This window comes from Trachurus trachurus (genome assembly GCF_905171665.1).
Source record: "Trachurus trachurus genome assembly, chromosome: 24".
Lineage (NCBI taxonomy): Eukaryota > Metazoa > Chordata > Actinopteri > Carangiformes > Carangidae > Trachurus > Trachurus trachurus.
Genome location: NC_139910.1, coordinates 28,097,674 through 28,112,152, shown reverse-complemented (window position 1 = coordinate 28,112,152; position 14,479 = coordinate 28,097,674). Strand labels below are relative to the sequence as shown.

Here is a 14,479-nt window from a genome sequence, read left to right as displayed (position 1 = left end):
CTATCTATCTATCTATCTATCTATCTATCTATCTATCTATCTATCTATCCATCCATCCATCCATCCATCCATCCATCCATCCATCCATCCATCCATCCATCCATCCATCCATCCATCCATCCATCCATCCATCTACATATATTGGTTGATCTGTTCCCCTATTTTTGTGTTTGTTTCATTTTACTTTATATGTGTGAATGATCAAACTGGTGCTATTGTAGCAATAATTTGAGTGTATCGAGTGTAAATTTTAGTAAATGGTCTCATAGATTAGAAATTAACTGTGTTTGCTGTATTGTGTTTCAAGGGTAGAATGTAACATGCAGTTTCAGGATGCACATGCACACCCATTATTATATATTTACTTTACATCAATAATCACGTGATATGTGTGTGTGACGTGTGTCTCATCCCTTCGTGTGTGTCTTTGCATGTGTGTGCATGTCTTATACAGTATGTGTCTCCTCCTCATGATGGCAGGAAGTATTGATCCCCTGCATTAGTGTCCCTCCTTGTGAAGGAAACAGCGAAACTGCACAAACACTCATGAATGCAAACACACGCATGCTCAACACAACATACTGTAACCATGAATGTGTCTGACTAGCAGGTATGAAGAAGCTGCTGGGAAAACCAGTGACAGAGCTAATGCCGCTCATGCTAATGTATTTAAACTCAAACCGTAGCATTAATATATATTATATATATTATATATATTATAGTATTTAAGTTGAATCACTCCAATCTATTGATTTACCAGTATGCAGTAAAATGTGACAGAATTTTAATCAACACTAGCCGTATCACATCTCTCCAAGTGTGACACATTATATGCCATTAATCGGGCAGCTGCGTAAATCTTCATCGATGTGTGACAGGGAGTAATGGACACCAATGGATTTGAGACCAGTGCAGCTGATGGCCTCAGGTCTGCGTCACACTGAGGCAGCACTCTAATGTTCAGGAGAAGAGCAGCAGAGCTCAACCACACATCTGTCCATTCAGAACAATGACAAAACCTCTGAAAATTGTAAATTCAAACTGACAAAAACACAGTGATACTTTTCCTTTAATTTAGTTATAACATTATTAACAGTATACTACAATGAAGTTGTTCAATTTATGATTATTACTCTATATGGCATTGTCATTGGAACATCCGACCATGCATCTACACAAACACACACTAAAGACAACATACCCAATATTATGCAGTTTTCTCTAAATCTAAATCCATATACACTATCAACTCTCTGTTTATTATGTTTTATACCATAGTTTCAACTGGGTCTTCTCTATTCTTTGTTTATCACACTTTATCATTGAACATTGAACACTGCACAGGATGAGAAACACTTGTATCGATGAGAGTCAATGAGCGTGTGCTGAGGGTTTTTTAAATTGGGACATCCAGGAGGAAGTGTTGTTTTTGAACAGACTCCCTCTGCACAGCGTTGAGCACTGACATCAAAGAGTCATCAGGTTGTCAATGTTTAATGGATCAAGAGCAGAAAGGTCTAACTCCTAACTATGCATCATCACTCTGTCGGTTTATTTTGGGTCTGTTGTGGTATTTTTGTACACCACCTGTCATTAATGACTTGTGTAGTCATTTTACATCAGAGATGAAATTGTGACAGCGATCTCAGGCCTTAGATAGTCAACTTGATAGCTATTGTCTTTTTTGTGACAGTTATATAAAATTATAATCACATGTGCAAAATTTAGAATCAAAAAGGCATTTGATTTGCTTAGTGGCTGTGTGTAATTATAAATGTTTCCTCTCTCTGCACATTGACAGCAACACTTGAAGACAAGAACTGCAGCCAGTAGATTATTCTACAGTTTATTCATAACATAGTCAGTTTCCTCTCCTTATTTTCTGTTTTCTGAATTCAGTCAAAGCCCCAAACAGCAACTCCAACAAAATGCTGTACAGCAAAAACAGACACTGACTTTCATGTATTATTAAAGCTCAGCTTCTCCAGTGAATTAATTAACTCTCAGGGTCTGATGTAACAGACCTTCCTGCCAGAGTGGAGAGGAAACACAGGACTCTACATACTGACTTGTTTTTTTAACACATGTATATGAATGTGAGTTTGAAGATGTCCACCTACTGAAGTGCCGTCAGCAGTGTGGTGCAGCAGCATGGATATTGGATAATCTAGTTGTGTTATAACTCACAATGATTACACTTTAAGTGCGGTTTCAGTGTGATTGATGGGAACCAGTTTGTTGTGCATCTGCAGGCAGACACCAACAGGAACAAAGGCCCATAAATAAATTAAACTGTGCATATACACAAATGCATGGAGCTCCCTTCCCCTAAAATATAATAACACAGCCCAGTGTGAACGCTACAGCTCTTCAACAGAGAGGGCTGCTTCTTTATTAGATTGTTACAATAAAAGCCTGCTGCTGGAGAGAGATGAGGAAAATATATTAAAAGACGTACATGTGGAAAAAAAAAGCACAAGTTCAGCCGCAGAACTTTGGAGCTTTTCATCCAGAAGGAGACGACTTAAAAACGCAGATTTTGCTGTTTCACACCTGGAGGCAATTCCAGAAAATCTCTCAGTCTCAAACTCTGCCAAACTCCTACTCACAATCCAGGATAATGTCCTGAACTGTGTTGAGAAGTGGTGTGAGTCTATGTGGGTGAGTGTGTGCATATGTGTATTGTGCAGTATTATTAAAGTCCCAGTATGTAACTTATTTTGCTTTTTATGAGCAAAACTCAAATATGTCTTTCATAAATACATATTTCACTGAAGTGGAATCACACCCGCATACAAATGAAAGTTTTCTCGTACCTTAGAATGAGTTGTTACAAGTCGTTACAAATACATAAGTGGGCGACGCACCGAACCGAGGCGGCCATGTTGCATCGCCATTTTTTACGTTGAGTGGCAGCGTGCATTGTTATTAAAAACGGTTATGTAGCCTACTAAAAGCTGAGGAGCAGTTTGACATTTTTCAAGTTATAAATGAAATCCACTGTTTATCATGACACACTGTCCTGTGATAAAACTATATCTCTACACATGAACGCAGGTAGTGGATCATACTGTAAAACCCCATACTCCTTTCAGTGGTGACAATGAAATATTTAGACAATTTATAGAATAGACAGTAACTCTGATAATTTGGTGTCAATTATTTTCTACTCAATGTGAAACCATGAGATTTGACTAGGCCTGTGTGTTTTTCTGTTTGTTTGTTTTCAAGATCAAATGCCTAGTACTTATAAAATAAATAAATATTAAACAGACTTTACATCAACAAGCTAGCATTATCAGTGTGAGCATTGTCATAGATTCCTCTAGTTTTCTCCCCCACATGTAATGGTGCCATCTGAACTTGTTAGTTTTTCTTCAATAGCAGTTTGATTCTTTGCCCGAGAGCAGTTTGTTAATCTCACCCTGCAGTCTGGGTAATGACACTGTCTTTCAGTAGTCATTACCTCTCTAGCCCTGCAGCAGGGTGAAAGTCTCCTCCAGGAAAAACAGTGTGCCAGCAAACAACTCAAAATTAACCAGGACAACAAATGCAGGTAGAACTGGGGAAGTGAGTATCTGACATTAAGAGTGAAATTGAAGAAGTTTCCTTTATAGGCTAATCGAGACTGGGGTTTATATGGAGCGTTATTACTCAAGTATTGATTTGGATGTGAAGATTGCTTTTCTCCCCTGTGTTAATCCTCACTTCTTTCCACTCATCTGTTTTTATTGAGTTTGGATCAGGCTTCTGTGGCAGCACCTCCTTCTTGTGATATTGGCTCCTCCGTCATCTCCAACTGTGTAATAAGCCGGCTCGGTTAACAGTGGTTCTGATTGGGAGACACCTCAAAGGGAGGGAGTGGCCGACGTCCTCTCTGGCCACATGATGGATGTGCTTCAGGGGTCCAAGTGCCACAGAAGTTTTAGAGCAGCAGTGTAGTTTAATGACTCAGTGGCTGAGTGTGGGCCAGGGGGAGGAGGGAGGAGGGGGAGGCAGATGCAGCCGGGGCCTCCATTATAGCCTCGCTATGCTCAGGCTGCTTTTTTTTTCACACCCCCGTCTCTCATTTAGGCAGAAAATAGTCTACAGGACAGCCACGGTGACAAACTGCCCTCTTACAACCCATTCAGGCTTGTACCTGCATCTTAGAGATGGTTAAGATACAAAGCCTCTCGCCTCTTCATCCTTCTTGTCTGAGCTACAGCTCTCTGTATCCATCCCTGCCTCCTGCTGCTGCAGACCACCCCCCATTAAACAGACGTGGAACAGGTGATTCACTAAAAGGTTGCCCAGGGTGTATAGAGGCTCTCGGTTGTGCTTTGCAGCTGCATAAGGTCATCAGTGTTGTTGATTAAAAAAAAAATCACGAAAGGGTAGAACCAGCTATACCGGTATTTACACCGAGAGGAACCGGAGCTAGGATCCCAGAAATGCTGAGGTCAAGAGTCTAAGTGCCTGCTGAGACGGGAATAAATGACATCGTAGTAACAGACAAGTCAATAACAATAGTCGAGCCCGGTGGAGATAAAAGCATGCATGACCTTCTCAGGGTGTGCAAATGAGAGGAGCACAGTGTGATTTTAGTGATACTACACCTCTTAAGATTGCAGTTGTTAGTGACCTGAGCATCTCATTACAGCTCAAAGTAAAAAAAAAAAGAGAGAGAGAGAGAGAGAGAGAGAGAGAGAGAGAGAGAGAGAGAGAGAGAGAGAGAGAGAGAGAGAGAGAGAGAGAGAGAAATAGAAGATTACATCCCTCTCAGCTTGATAGAGCACCCGCACTAGATATTAGATGATATCAACATTGCAGGTGCTGGGACCAAGGGAAGGAGTAATTATAGGGACATTTGATTTACAGTGATTGAAATGGACTTTAAGTAATTAATATCAGTGGTGTAAGAGATAATAGAAGACAAATCCACGTGATTAAACCCTGGTCCCATTAGTTGTTACTGCTGTGTTTGTCAAGAACTGTCAAGTTGTAACAGCGTGAGATTCTTGCAGTTGTCATGACAACTGTTGCTGGGAAGATTTTGTCAAATGTAGCTATAGTAAGCTAGCAGTACCATTAATAATAGACCATGAAAACCTACCGAAGGGTCTTAAATATGTATTTGATGGCTCCATACTTTGATACAAATAGCACCTACTGTAAAGCTAGCTTTGTTAGCTGGGCAATGGAATTGAATGAAGAATTGTTATGTAGCTCTTAAGCTTTGATATCACAGTTCAGTTAGCTACCAAAAACTGCCAGATGAAGCACATGTTTAGGCCACAATAGAATTGTGTAAGTTAGCCTACTTCTTAAACCGATCCCAACATACATTTTCAAAGAGTTTAATGGCATTGTACACTGTAGAAGACTGACATCACAGGAAGAACTGGAATTGAGTAGATCTATATGTGACCGTTGTTGTTTGGTTCGGACTTGCCCCAGGATGCGGATCAAACCCGCGACCTCCCGCACCAGAGGCGACGATGCTAACCGCTTCGCCAAGAGGTTGGCAACCGCTTGACAAATTGGTTAGCACGTCTTTTATGGGTGAGTGAGTTTACTTCCAGTACCGCTACCGCCACATTCGGTCACTTCTCCTTGGGTACCTCGTGACTGTGGCACAGGTCTGCAGACCTCCGTTACACGTGCTAAGGGACTGTTCGTTATTTATCATCAGTGCCACCGGAGGGATTCACAGGACTTTTTCTTTTTTTTACATGACCCCCCTGTCGGAGTCAGTAAATTTTAACATGACCCTGCATTAAGCCTTATCAAAAGATACATGACCCCCCCCCCAGCCATCGACACGTGACATCGCATCACGTAGCGTGTGACACTACATTATTTCATTTTGACAACTATGTGTGCAACACCTTCTCATCAATCCATGCCATTTTTCAGCTGTTATTAAAACCCAACTCATCAATAACAGAATCGCGATTTTGGACCAGCTCACATTACACAACAAGCCATTAACAATTAATCCACACTCAAACCGAAGCAACAATAATGTGAACCGTACTCAACAACAACGTATTATTACAAGGTTTACGACAGATATGACAGACAACTGTGTGTGTGTGTGTGTGTGTGTGTGTGTGTGTGTGTGTGTGTGTGCGTGTGTGTGTAAGAAAGAGAGGGAAAGAGAGAGAGAGAGAAAGTACGTAAAACCAGCTAACTGTTAGCTACCGTAGCTCAGGCGTCGGTCTCCCGTCAGGTAAAAGCTGCCGTTTATTCCTTAAATGTAGTTCATGAAGTTGTCTCCGGTACAGTTATCCATCACTGCAGTTGAATCAGCCGCTTAACTGCTGGACGCGAAAACCGAGGGGGCCGTCTGTTTGTTTACAATTCACAAAAGCAAGGTGAACGTACGTGCTGCTCAGACTATGTAGAGTTACGCAATGAGGCAGGCAGGCAGCGTAGCCTCTGTACAGTACTGAAGTTAAACTCACTCACCCATATAAGACGTGCTAAGCCATGGGCAAAACCCTTATTGAGTTCTTGGCGAAGCAGTTAGCATCGTCGCCTGCGGTGCGGGAGACCCGGGTTCGAAACCAACTCAGGGCAGATCAGGGCACCATAAAATAACGTTGTGATTCGGGGGCCGTTGCTCTCATTGTAATCAGTGCTTGCAGCTTTGAAATGTCCCGTTTTTGTTTTGTTTTTGTTTTCTGCGGGCATTGCAGTGTCCTCCAGACAAAATGTTGAATGACCCCCCCTCACTGACCTTTTTTTTTTTAGTGGACCCACCCCTCAACAAAGAATATTATGACATGACCCCCCCCCCATTTTCCTCCGGTGGCCCATTCCATAAATAACGAACGGTCCCTAACCAATTCGTCAAGCGGATGTCAACCTCTTGGCAAAGCAGGTAGCATCGTCGCCTCCGGTGCGGGAGGTCGCGGCTTCGATCCTCACTCATAAGTCCGAACCAAACACACTGATGCCGTGACCCGGATGCCCTGGGTTGAGTGACTTTAGGGGGGTGAGTGTAACGGAGGTCTGCAGACCTGTGCCACAGTCACGAGGTACCTAAGGAGAAGTGACGTAGTAAACTCACTCACCGATAAAAGATGTGCTAACCAATTTGTCAAGCGGTTGTCAACCTCTTGGCGAAGCGGTTAGCATCGTCGCCTCTGGTGCGGGAGGTCGCGGGTTCGATCCTCAATCCTCACCTAGGGCAAGTCCGAACCAAACAACATCGGTCACACTTCTTCTCCTTGGGTACCTCGTGACTGTGGCACAGGTCCGCAGACCTCCGTTACACTCACCCCCCTAAACTCCAGGGCATCCGGGTCACGGCATCAGTGTGACCGATGTTGTTTGGTTCGGACCCGCGACCTCCCGCACTGGACGCGGCGATGCTAACAGCTTCGCCAAGAGGTTGACAACCGCTTGACGAATTGGTTAGCACGTCTTTTATGGGTGAGTGAGTTTTACTTCCGGTACCGCTACCGCCACAACCTGTCACTTCTCCTTAGGAACCTCGTTACTGTGGCACAGGTCTGCGGACCTCCGTTACATATATTAATATTTTTTTTGATGTAGAATGTAAATTGTGAATACAAAAATACCAAGGACTAGCAATATCAGTGAGAAACAGGTGAACGATGAAATCTTGTAAAGCACATTTGATCTTTTGTAGGCTGACATTACTGGTAACTCACTGCTATTATCCAAACACAATCCTTACTGTGCGTTCACACCAAAAGCGTCCAAAGCTTCAAAAACGCCAGAAGTCATTCATTTTCAATGAAAGTCTGGCGACCTGAGTGTCCAAAGCATCACCAGACGATAAGTTGAGTCTCAGTTAACCTTATAGTAATTAGCTATGACACGGTTCAACGGCAACCAGTCAGAATAGAATAGAGGTGCCATTAAATGACCAGCGCAATCAAACTTTGACATATACTGTAGGTCACATGAAGGGCGACTAAAGCGGCTAAAAATATTTTGCCTCTTTGGAAGCTTTTGGTGTGAACGTAGGCTACAGTTAGTCATGGAACTGAGCTGCTCAAAGATACTGAGGACCTTCCAGTCTTTTATCACAGCTATCAAAAAGGTGTGTTACACTGCCTGTCGTCTCATATACAGAGGCAACAGGGAGGTGAGAGACGTGTTCATTTGCTGTTGTCTCTGTGTCTGATAAAGCCAGAGTGTTTGTCGGCAGATTCATAGTTGTGGCTTTAAGGTGTGTTGTGGCCTACCTAATGTGAAAGCAGCCTGTTTCTCAGGATCAGTTTCTCTTACACTGAGAGAGGCTCCAGTAAAAATATGGAGGCTCTGCATTTTTTTATTTATTTTTTTCATCTTTCAGCATGAAGACATTCAGAGAACTGTCAGTTTGCTCCAAAGATGATTAGCGTTGAGCTTCAGTCATGCTTCCAGCCATGTGCTCCTCTTCCTTGTGCTTTTTCAATTCCTCACTGATTAAAGCTCCTGCTCCGTCCACACTGTCCTGCCTTTGCCGGATTTCCTTCATTTGCCTGCTGCATGAAATTCATAAATCCATCCCTGGGTTTGTGTGTAACATCTTTTCCAAGGTTTTAGTAATTAGAATGAGCAGAAAACACTGTTACTGTTGGCACCAGATTTGGATTCTGTCTTAGTCGGCAGAAATGGACACAGCTACCCGAGCCCATTGAAACACAGCCAGTTGAGCTTTGTGACTGAAGCTCCTGCCATCTATGGCCCAACAATGAACCCTCTTTCAAAGTCACTTTGATCGTTTCCTCTTGCCTTGGTGATACAAAACAGAATCAACTGGGGCATTTTTGTACCACAGAGCATATGTGGTGTCAATGGTTTCAATTGTACAGGAGAGCTGTTCATTTACCCTTAAGGACAGGTTTTTTTTAGTTTTTAGTGACTCAACTTTGTTTTTGTTTTGTTTTCTCTTGGGCAGTTTACTGGTTCATCTTTGTAAATGAATATGATTCAGTTGATGTCATAAACAACTAGAAAAATGAGCTGATCTTAAAACTCAGAAGTGCATAATACACACGCATGCATTAGCAATTGTGTCACTATAACGTCAGAGGAAATTAACCTGATTTCATTTTTGGGGGAACCATAGCCATAATTTACCTAACTGTACCCCAAACTTTAAAGGTCCATATCTTTACGCTTTTCCTGGTTTTAATTTATCTCGACTCAAAAGAAGATTTGTGATTTTAAGAACCATAAACCATCTCTGACTCAAATGTGCTGTTTTCAGTAATCAATATACAGCAGATTTCTCACAGAAACCAAATTCTGCCTGGTTGGATGGGTCTAGGTCATGGAGGAGAGTGGTAACTGCTCTGTTGTGACAAAGTCCTGACAGCTGGTTTTAAGGCTCAGTTTCTGAATACAGGCAGTGTAATCTGTGGCTCCAGTACTTTCACAGTATTAATATGGAAGTTGTAGAATCAGAAAATGCACAGAATTCATATTATACAATGAAGGATATTTAAAACATCTTTTAACCTTAATATTTTATGATTTACATAATAGGTGTTGAATGTGGATGTGGTTTACTGTAGGTCACCAAAACAGCCCATAGACACGCACAGCACCCACACACAATCACTGGGCGTACATTTGTCAGAATCCCTCTTCAGTATTGATACTAACCAGGGACACTTTACCAGATGGGCTCATTGATAGTATCCATCTCCACCTGCCAGCAGTCAATCACTCTAATGAATCCCAGAGCTTTTTCAATCATGTCTAGAAAATGACACACTACTTAACATCCCATTTGGTAACCGGTGAAGAGAAACACATCTGCATGCCCCTGGTGTAACGCTGGGAAAAACAGGGGTGTGAATTTCCTCTGCCTCCACACCCTCTAAACTAACTGACACTAACTAATTGACTTGCAGCACAGCTTAATAAAACTAAAAGCAGGAAGAGGAATCTAGCGGACTCATTACATAGGCCTAATCCTTTATAGTTAATTAGCTTTTTTCCCTCTGTCAAACAAGAAGGAATTTATAATGCTGTCAAGGCTAGCAAGTCCCCTTACTTCCCCTAACCACCTGCGAGATCTGACAGGATTTTTTTTTTTTTAAAGCTGATGTTAGCAAAGAAACATACGGGTAGGACAAAATTCACTGAAATATTTACGCACTGAAGTAACCTCCCTCAACCCTACAGCAGAAATGCAGCTCTGGCATTTTACAGATAAACAAACTTTGTATGTGGCATGGTGGGTGTTCCTGTGTGGGGCCAAGGATATTTAAATGTATATTAATCTGCCTTCTCACAACAAAGTTGTTTTGATGTTTTCTAACACAGCTTGTAATCTTTTGTGTTGTTGATTCAAACAGGAGAGTTTCATGCCCCCCCAAGCATTTGAAATAGTTTATTTCCTTTCATTGTCGGTGCAGAAAATGAGCTAGACTATGGGAAACAACATTGCCTGAAATAATTTCCCTTAGTCCAAAGAAAATAATTCTTCCTTCTTTGCCATCTACCATAAGGCCAGAGATCATCAGTAGCTGCTAGCACATCCTGTTCATTATGCAATAGTATAATACAGTAGATTTTACTTCCAAGGGGTGATCATATGTGACCCGCTCTGGCAAAATGAGTTGGAAGTTGCAACGTTCTATTTTTAGATAATCAGCTGATAACGTGGAAAACCAATAAAAAATCAAAAGAAAATTGTTTTGCTAATTTAAAAGAAATGACATTCAAAAACAATCTCCCAAAGTTTCATAGTCCAGATAATTGAGAAAAGGCACGTAAATGACGATTAAATTTGACTAGACAAGCACAACATTAAACAACTTCTGAACCGTTTATGATGGAGACGAGCCATGAACTGCATCTGAATCGTGAGCTTCTCCGCTTTCCGAGGGTCCTTGAATGGTGCTTTTGTGACAACAAAGGACGGGGTCCGTGTGATCACGTAGTACGGGAACAGACGCTAAACCGAACGTAGCATCAACGCAACGCTTGCACATGTTTTACAAAACATTACAACTTCTGAACCGTTTATGATAGAGACGAGCTGTAAACAGCATGTGAATATCTGCTTTCCGAGGGTCATTGAATGGTGCCTCTTTGACAACAAGGGGGTGCGTGTAATCACATGGTACAGGAACAGACGCCACAGTCCGCTGGCCAGAAATGTGGGTGACTGTGACTCATTTTGCTGGATCAGGTCACATATCATATTTTCCCGACCACACTGATTTAGATGTGCGCTGTGTTAACACAATTCTCTCTCTTTTGTCTTAGGCCATGGAACCAAAGGAGTGTTCGAGCTGCTGGCGGGCTGGAGGAGAACGAGGGAAAATCTCCCCTTTAAGGAACGCGTGGCGGACGCTTTTGCCGACGTGATGGTGTGCTACACCATGACTAGCTCGCTCTACATCATCACCTTTGGCATGGGGGCCAGCCCGTTCACCAACATCGAGTCGGTGAAAATCTTCTGCCAGAGTATGTGCGTCGCTATACTTGTCAACTACTTCTACGTTTTCTCTTTCTACGGCTCTTGCCTGGTGTTTGCGGGACAGCTGGAGCAGAACCGCTACCACAGCGTCTTCTGTTGCAAAATCCCATCGGTGGAGTATCTGGACCGCCAGCCCACTTGGTTTAAAACCATGATGAGTGACGGCCATGACCTGTCCACACACCACGACAGTGTCCCCTATCAGAACCACTTCATCCAGCACTTCCTGCGAGAGCACTACACCGAGTGGATTACCAACACTTATGTCAAACCCTTTGTGGTCATTCTCTATCTCATCTATGCCTCTTTTTCATTCATGGGATGTTTACAAATCAGTGATGGGTCAAATATCGTCAACCTGCTGGCTAGTAACTCTCCAAGTGTTTCCTATGCTCTGACTCAGCAGAAATATTTCAGTAACTACAGTCCCGTGATCGGCTTTTACATTTACGAGCCCATCGAGTACTGGAACTCCACAGTGCAGGAGCACCTGAAGACTCTGAGTCACGGCTTCAACAAGATCTCCTGGATGGACAACTTTTTCCACTACCTGCGGGTGGTCAACGTGAGCGCGTCAACTAAAAACGACTTCATCACCATTCTCAAAGGTTCCTTCCTGCGCAGCCCAGAGTACCAGCACTTCACCGAGGACATCATATTCTCCAAGAACCGCGAGACCGACGAGTACGACATCATCGCCTCGCGGATGTACCTGGTGGCGCGGACGACCGAGAAGAAGCGCGAGGAGGTGGTGGAGCTTCTGGAGAAGCTTCGTCCGTTGATGCTCATCAACAGCATCAAGTTCATTGCTTTCAATCCTACATTTGTGTTCATGGACCGCTACAGCTCCTCAGTCATCTCGCCCATCCTGACCTCAGGCTTCAGCGTACTCACTATTCTCATCCTCACTTTCTTCCTGGTCATCAACCCCTTGGGGAACTTCTGGCTCATCCTCACGGTTACGTCCGTGGAGCTGGGCGTCTTGGGTTTGATGACCCTCTGGAACGTCGGCATGGACAGCATCTCAATCCTGTGCCTTATTTATACTCTCAACTTCGCCATGGATCACTGTGTACCACACCTGTACACTTTTGTGCTGGCCACCGAGCACACTAGGACGCAGTGCATAAAGTTGGCACTGGAGGAGCACGGGGCCGCCATCCTGCAGAACACATCCTGCTTTGTGATCGGGATCATGCCCCTGGTGTTTGTGCCTTCCAATCTGACCTACACACTGTTCAAGTGCTCCCTCCTCACTGCGGGCTGCACTGTGCTGCACTGCTTCGTCATCCTGCCGGTCTTCCTGACCTTCTTCCCACCCTCCAAAAAGAGACACAAGAAAAAGAAACGGGCCAAGCGGAAAGAGCGGGAGAGGGAGCGGGAAAGGGAGAGGGAGAGGGAAAGAGAAAGAGAGGAGCTCGAGTGCATTGAAGTCAGGGAGAATCCTGATCATGTGACAAACGTCTGAGTAGTTTGTAATTTTACCAGTCCATACTAGTGGGTATCCGTCAAAGTAATTGGTGGATGAGAGGTGTTCTCCAATTGTTAGGCACCTCTAGAGGTGCAGGGGAGTCTGATATGTCCCCTGAGGAGTGGGCACTCGTCACTCCCAACCAATAGCAGCTAAGCTGGCCAGAGTAGAGCGCAGCCCCACTGGTCAGTCATTCAGTCCTTCAGTCTGGACAGTGTATCTCATTTGCACAAACTGCAACATGCTCATGGTTCTAAAGCTCTTTCCCGACTATTTGGAATAAAAAATAAAAAAGTTAGCCAGAACCTATGCTTGCTAAATCTGTAAGTAAATTCTAAACATACAGTATGTTAGTCCATTTCAATATTAGCAAATCTATGTTCATCTCCTGCAGCTCTGACCTCAAAGACGGCAAGACAGGAGCATAGCAGTCTGTTGGTGAAAGTGCTTAGGGTATCATACAAAGGTGTACAGATTACAGCTGTGCAGAGGACGACTGTGCACGCACCTTACTGCTCACACCTTGATAACAGAAAGAAGAAACCAAATTCTGTGGAAAGAGAGAAACTGTGGATCGAAAGCACACTGCATGCTTTTCTGTAACGTGAAACATAGCTGAACAGCTGAACCGGGCAGATGGCATACACTGTGTCCATTATGAAGAATGATCTTGCACATTGCATTGTATGAATAGAACTGTCAAGGTTTATGTAAGCAGGGGACAAATATTTCCACAAGTCACATGAGGTCTTGAGGCAATTGCAACAGAAACTGCAGTGGGCTGCAGCCTCTGAAGAGCAAGTGATAAGTGAGGGTTGTGAAGCAGTGTTTTGAAAGCCAGTAATCTGAGAGTATGATTTACGCTAATCCTAATATGCTTTTCCAGACCAGTAAAAACCAAAAGGGAAGAGGAGTTTCTAAGGCGGGAAAAATCAAACTTTCTAACAGATTTGAAACAATGGAAAAATGTACATGGCAGATACGTGACACTGACAGATTTCTATAAAATACAAACAAACAAACAAAAAAATCTCACTATATTGGAACTTTCACACAGAAACAATGACCACTGATGAATTGTTCCGTCTGATTTGAATGATGGCTATTCAATGTTGTTCAGGTTCGTTAAGCAGATTACGACGTAGGCTTTAATCTATAGTGACACACTCTCTCTTCAGCACACTGTCCCTGAATAGTGTTTAAAGAACTGATGGAGAGCTGAAGTGAAACTACGATTTACAGATTTTGTTCCAAATGTGAGAAAGTTCCATGAAAAATCACACATAATATGATATTCTAATATAGCAAATAACTAAAAATCCAGCCCAGTAACATATACTGTTCACTCAATTGCATCATTGTATTTTTTTTTATATATATATATTTTTAAAGTTATTTTTTTACCAAATGACTGAGCGTAAAATGAAAGGGGTTGATTATAGGAACAAGGTCATCACCTCACTCTGCTTCAGTTCCCTTCAACTTTTAAGAAATCTTTTAACGTCTACCTGCCCTACAGCAAACAGCTAACAAACACTCAGCGCCTAGCAACCCTTTGCAGTAGAAGA

The 14,479-nt window shown here is 42.9% G+C and overlaps 1 protein-coding gene across 1 annotated transcript in view; it reads left to right on the top strand.

Annotated features, from left to right (window-relative positions):
- The window catches only part of ptchd4 (patched domain containing 4), a gene marked incomplete at both ends in the record, with an annotated part of 37,665 nt that extends 24,757 nt beyond the window's left edge, over positions 1-12,908 (top strand). The window contains one exon of the mRNA XM_084001156.1: positions 11,227-12,908. Coding sequence (XP_083857282.1) covers positions 11,227-12,908 — 1,682 coding nt within the window. The remainder of the gene's footprint in view (positions 1-11,226) is intronic.
- Positions 12,909-14,479: the final 1,571 nt, after the last annotated feature.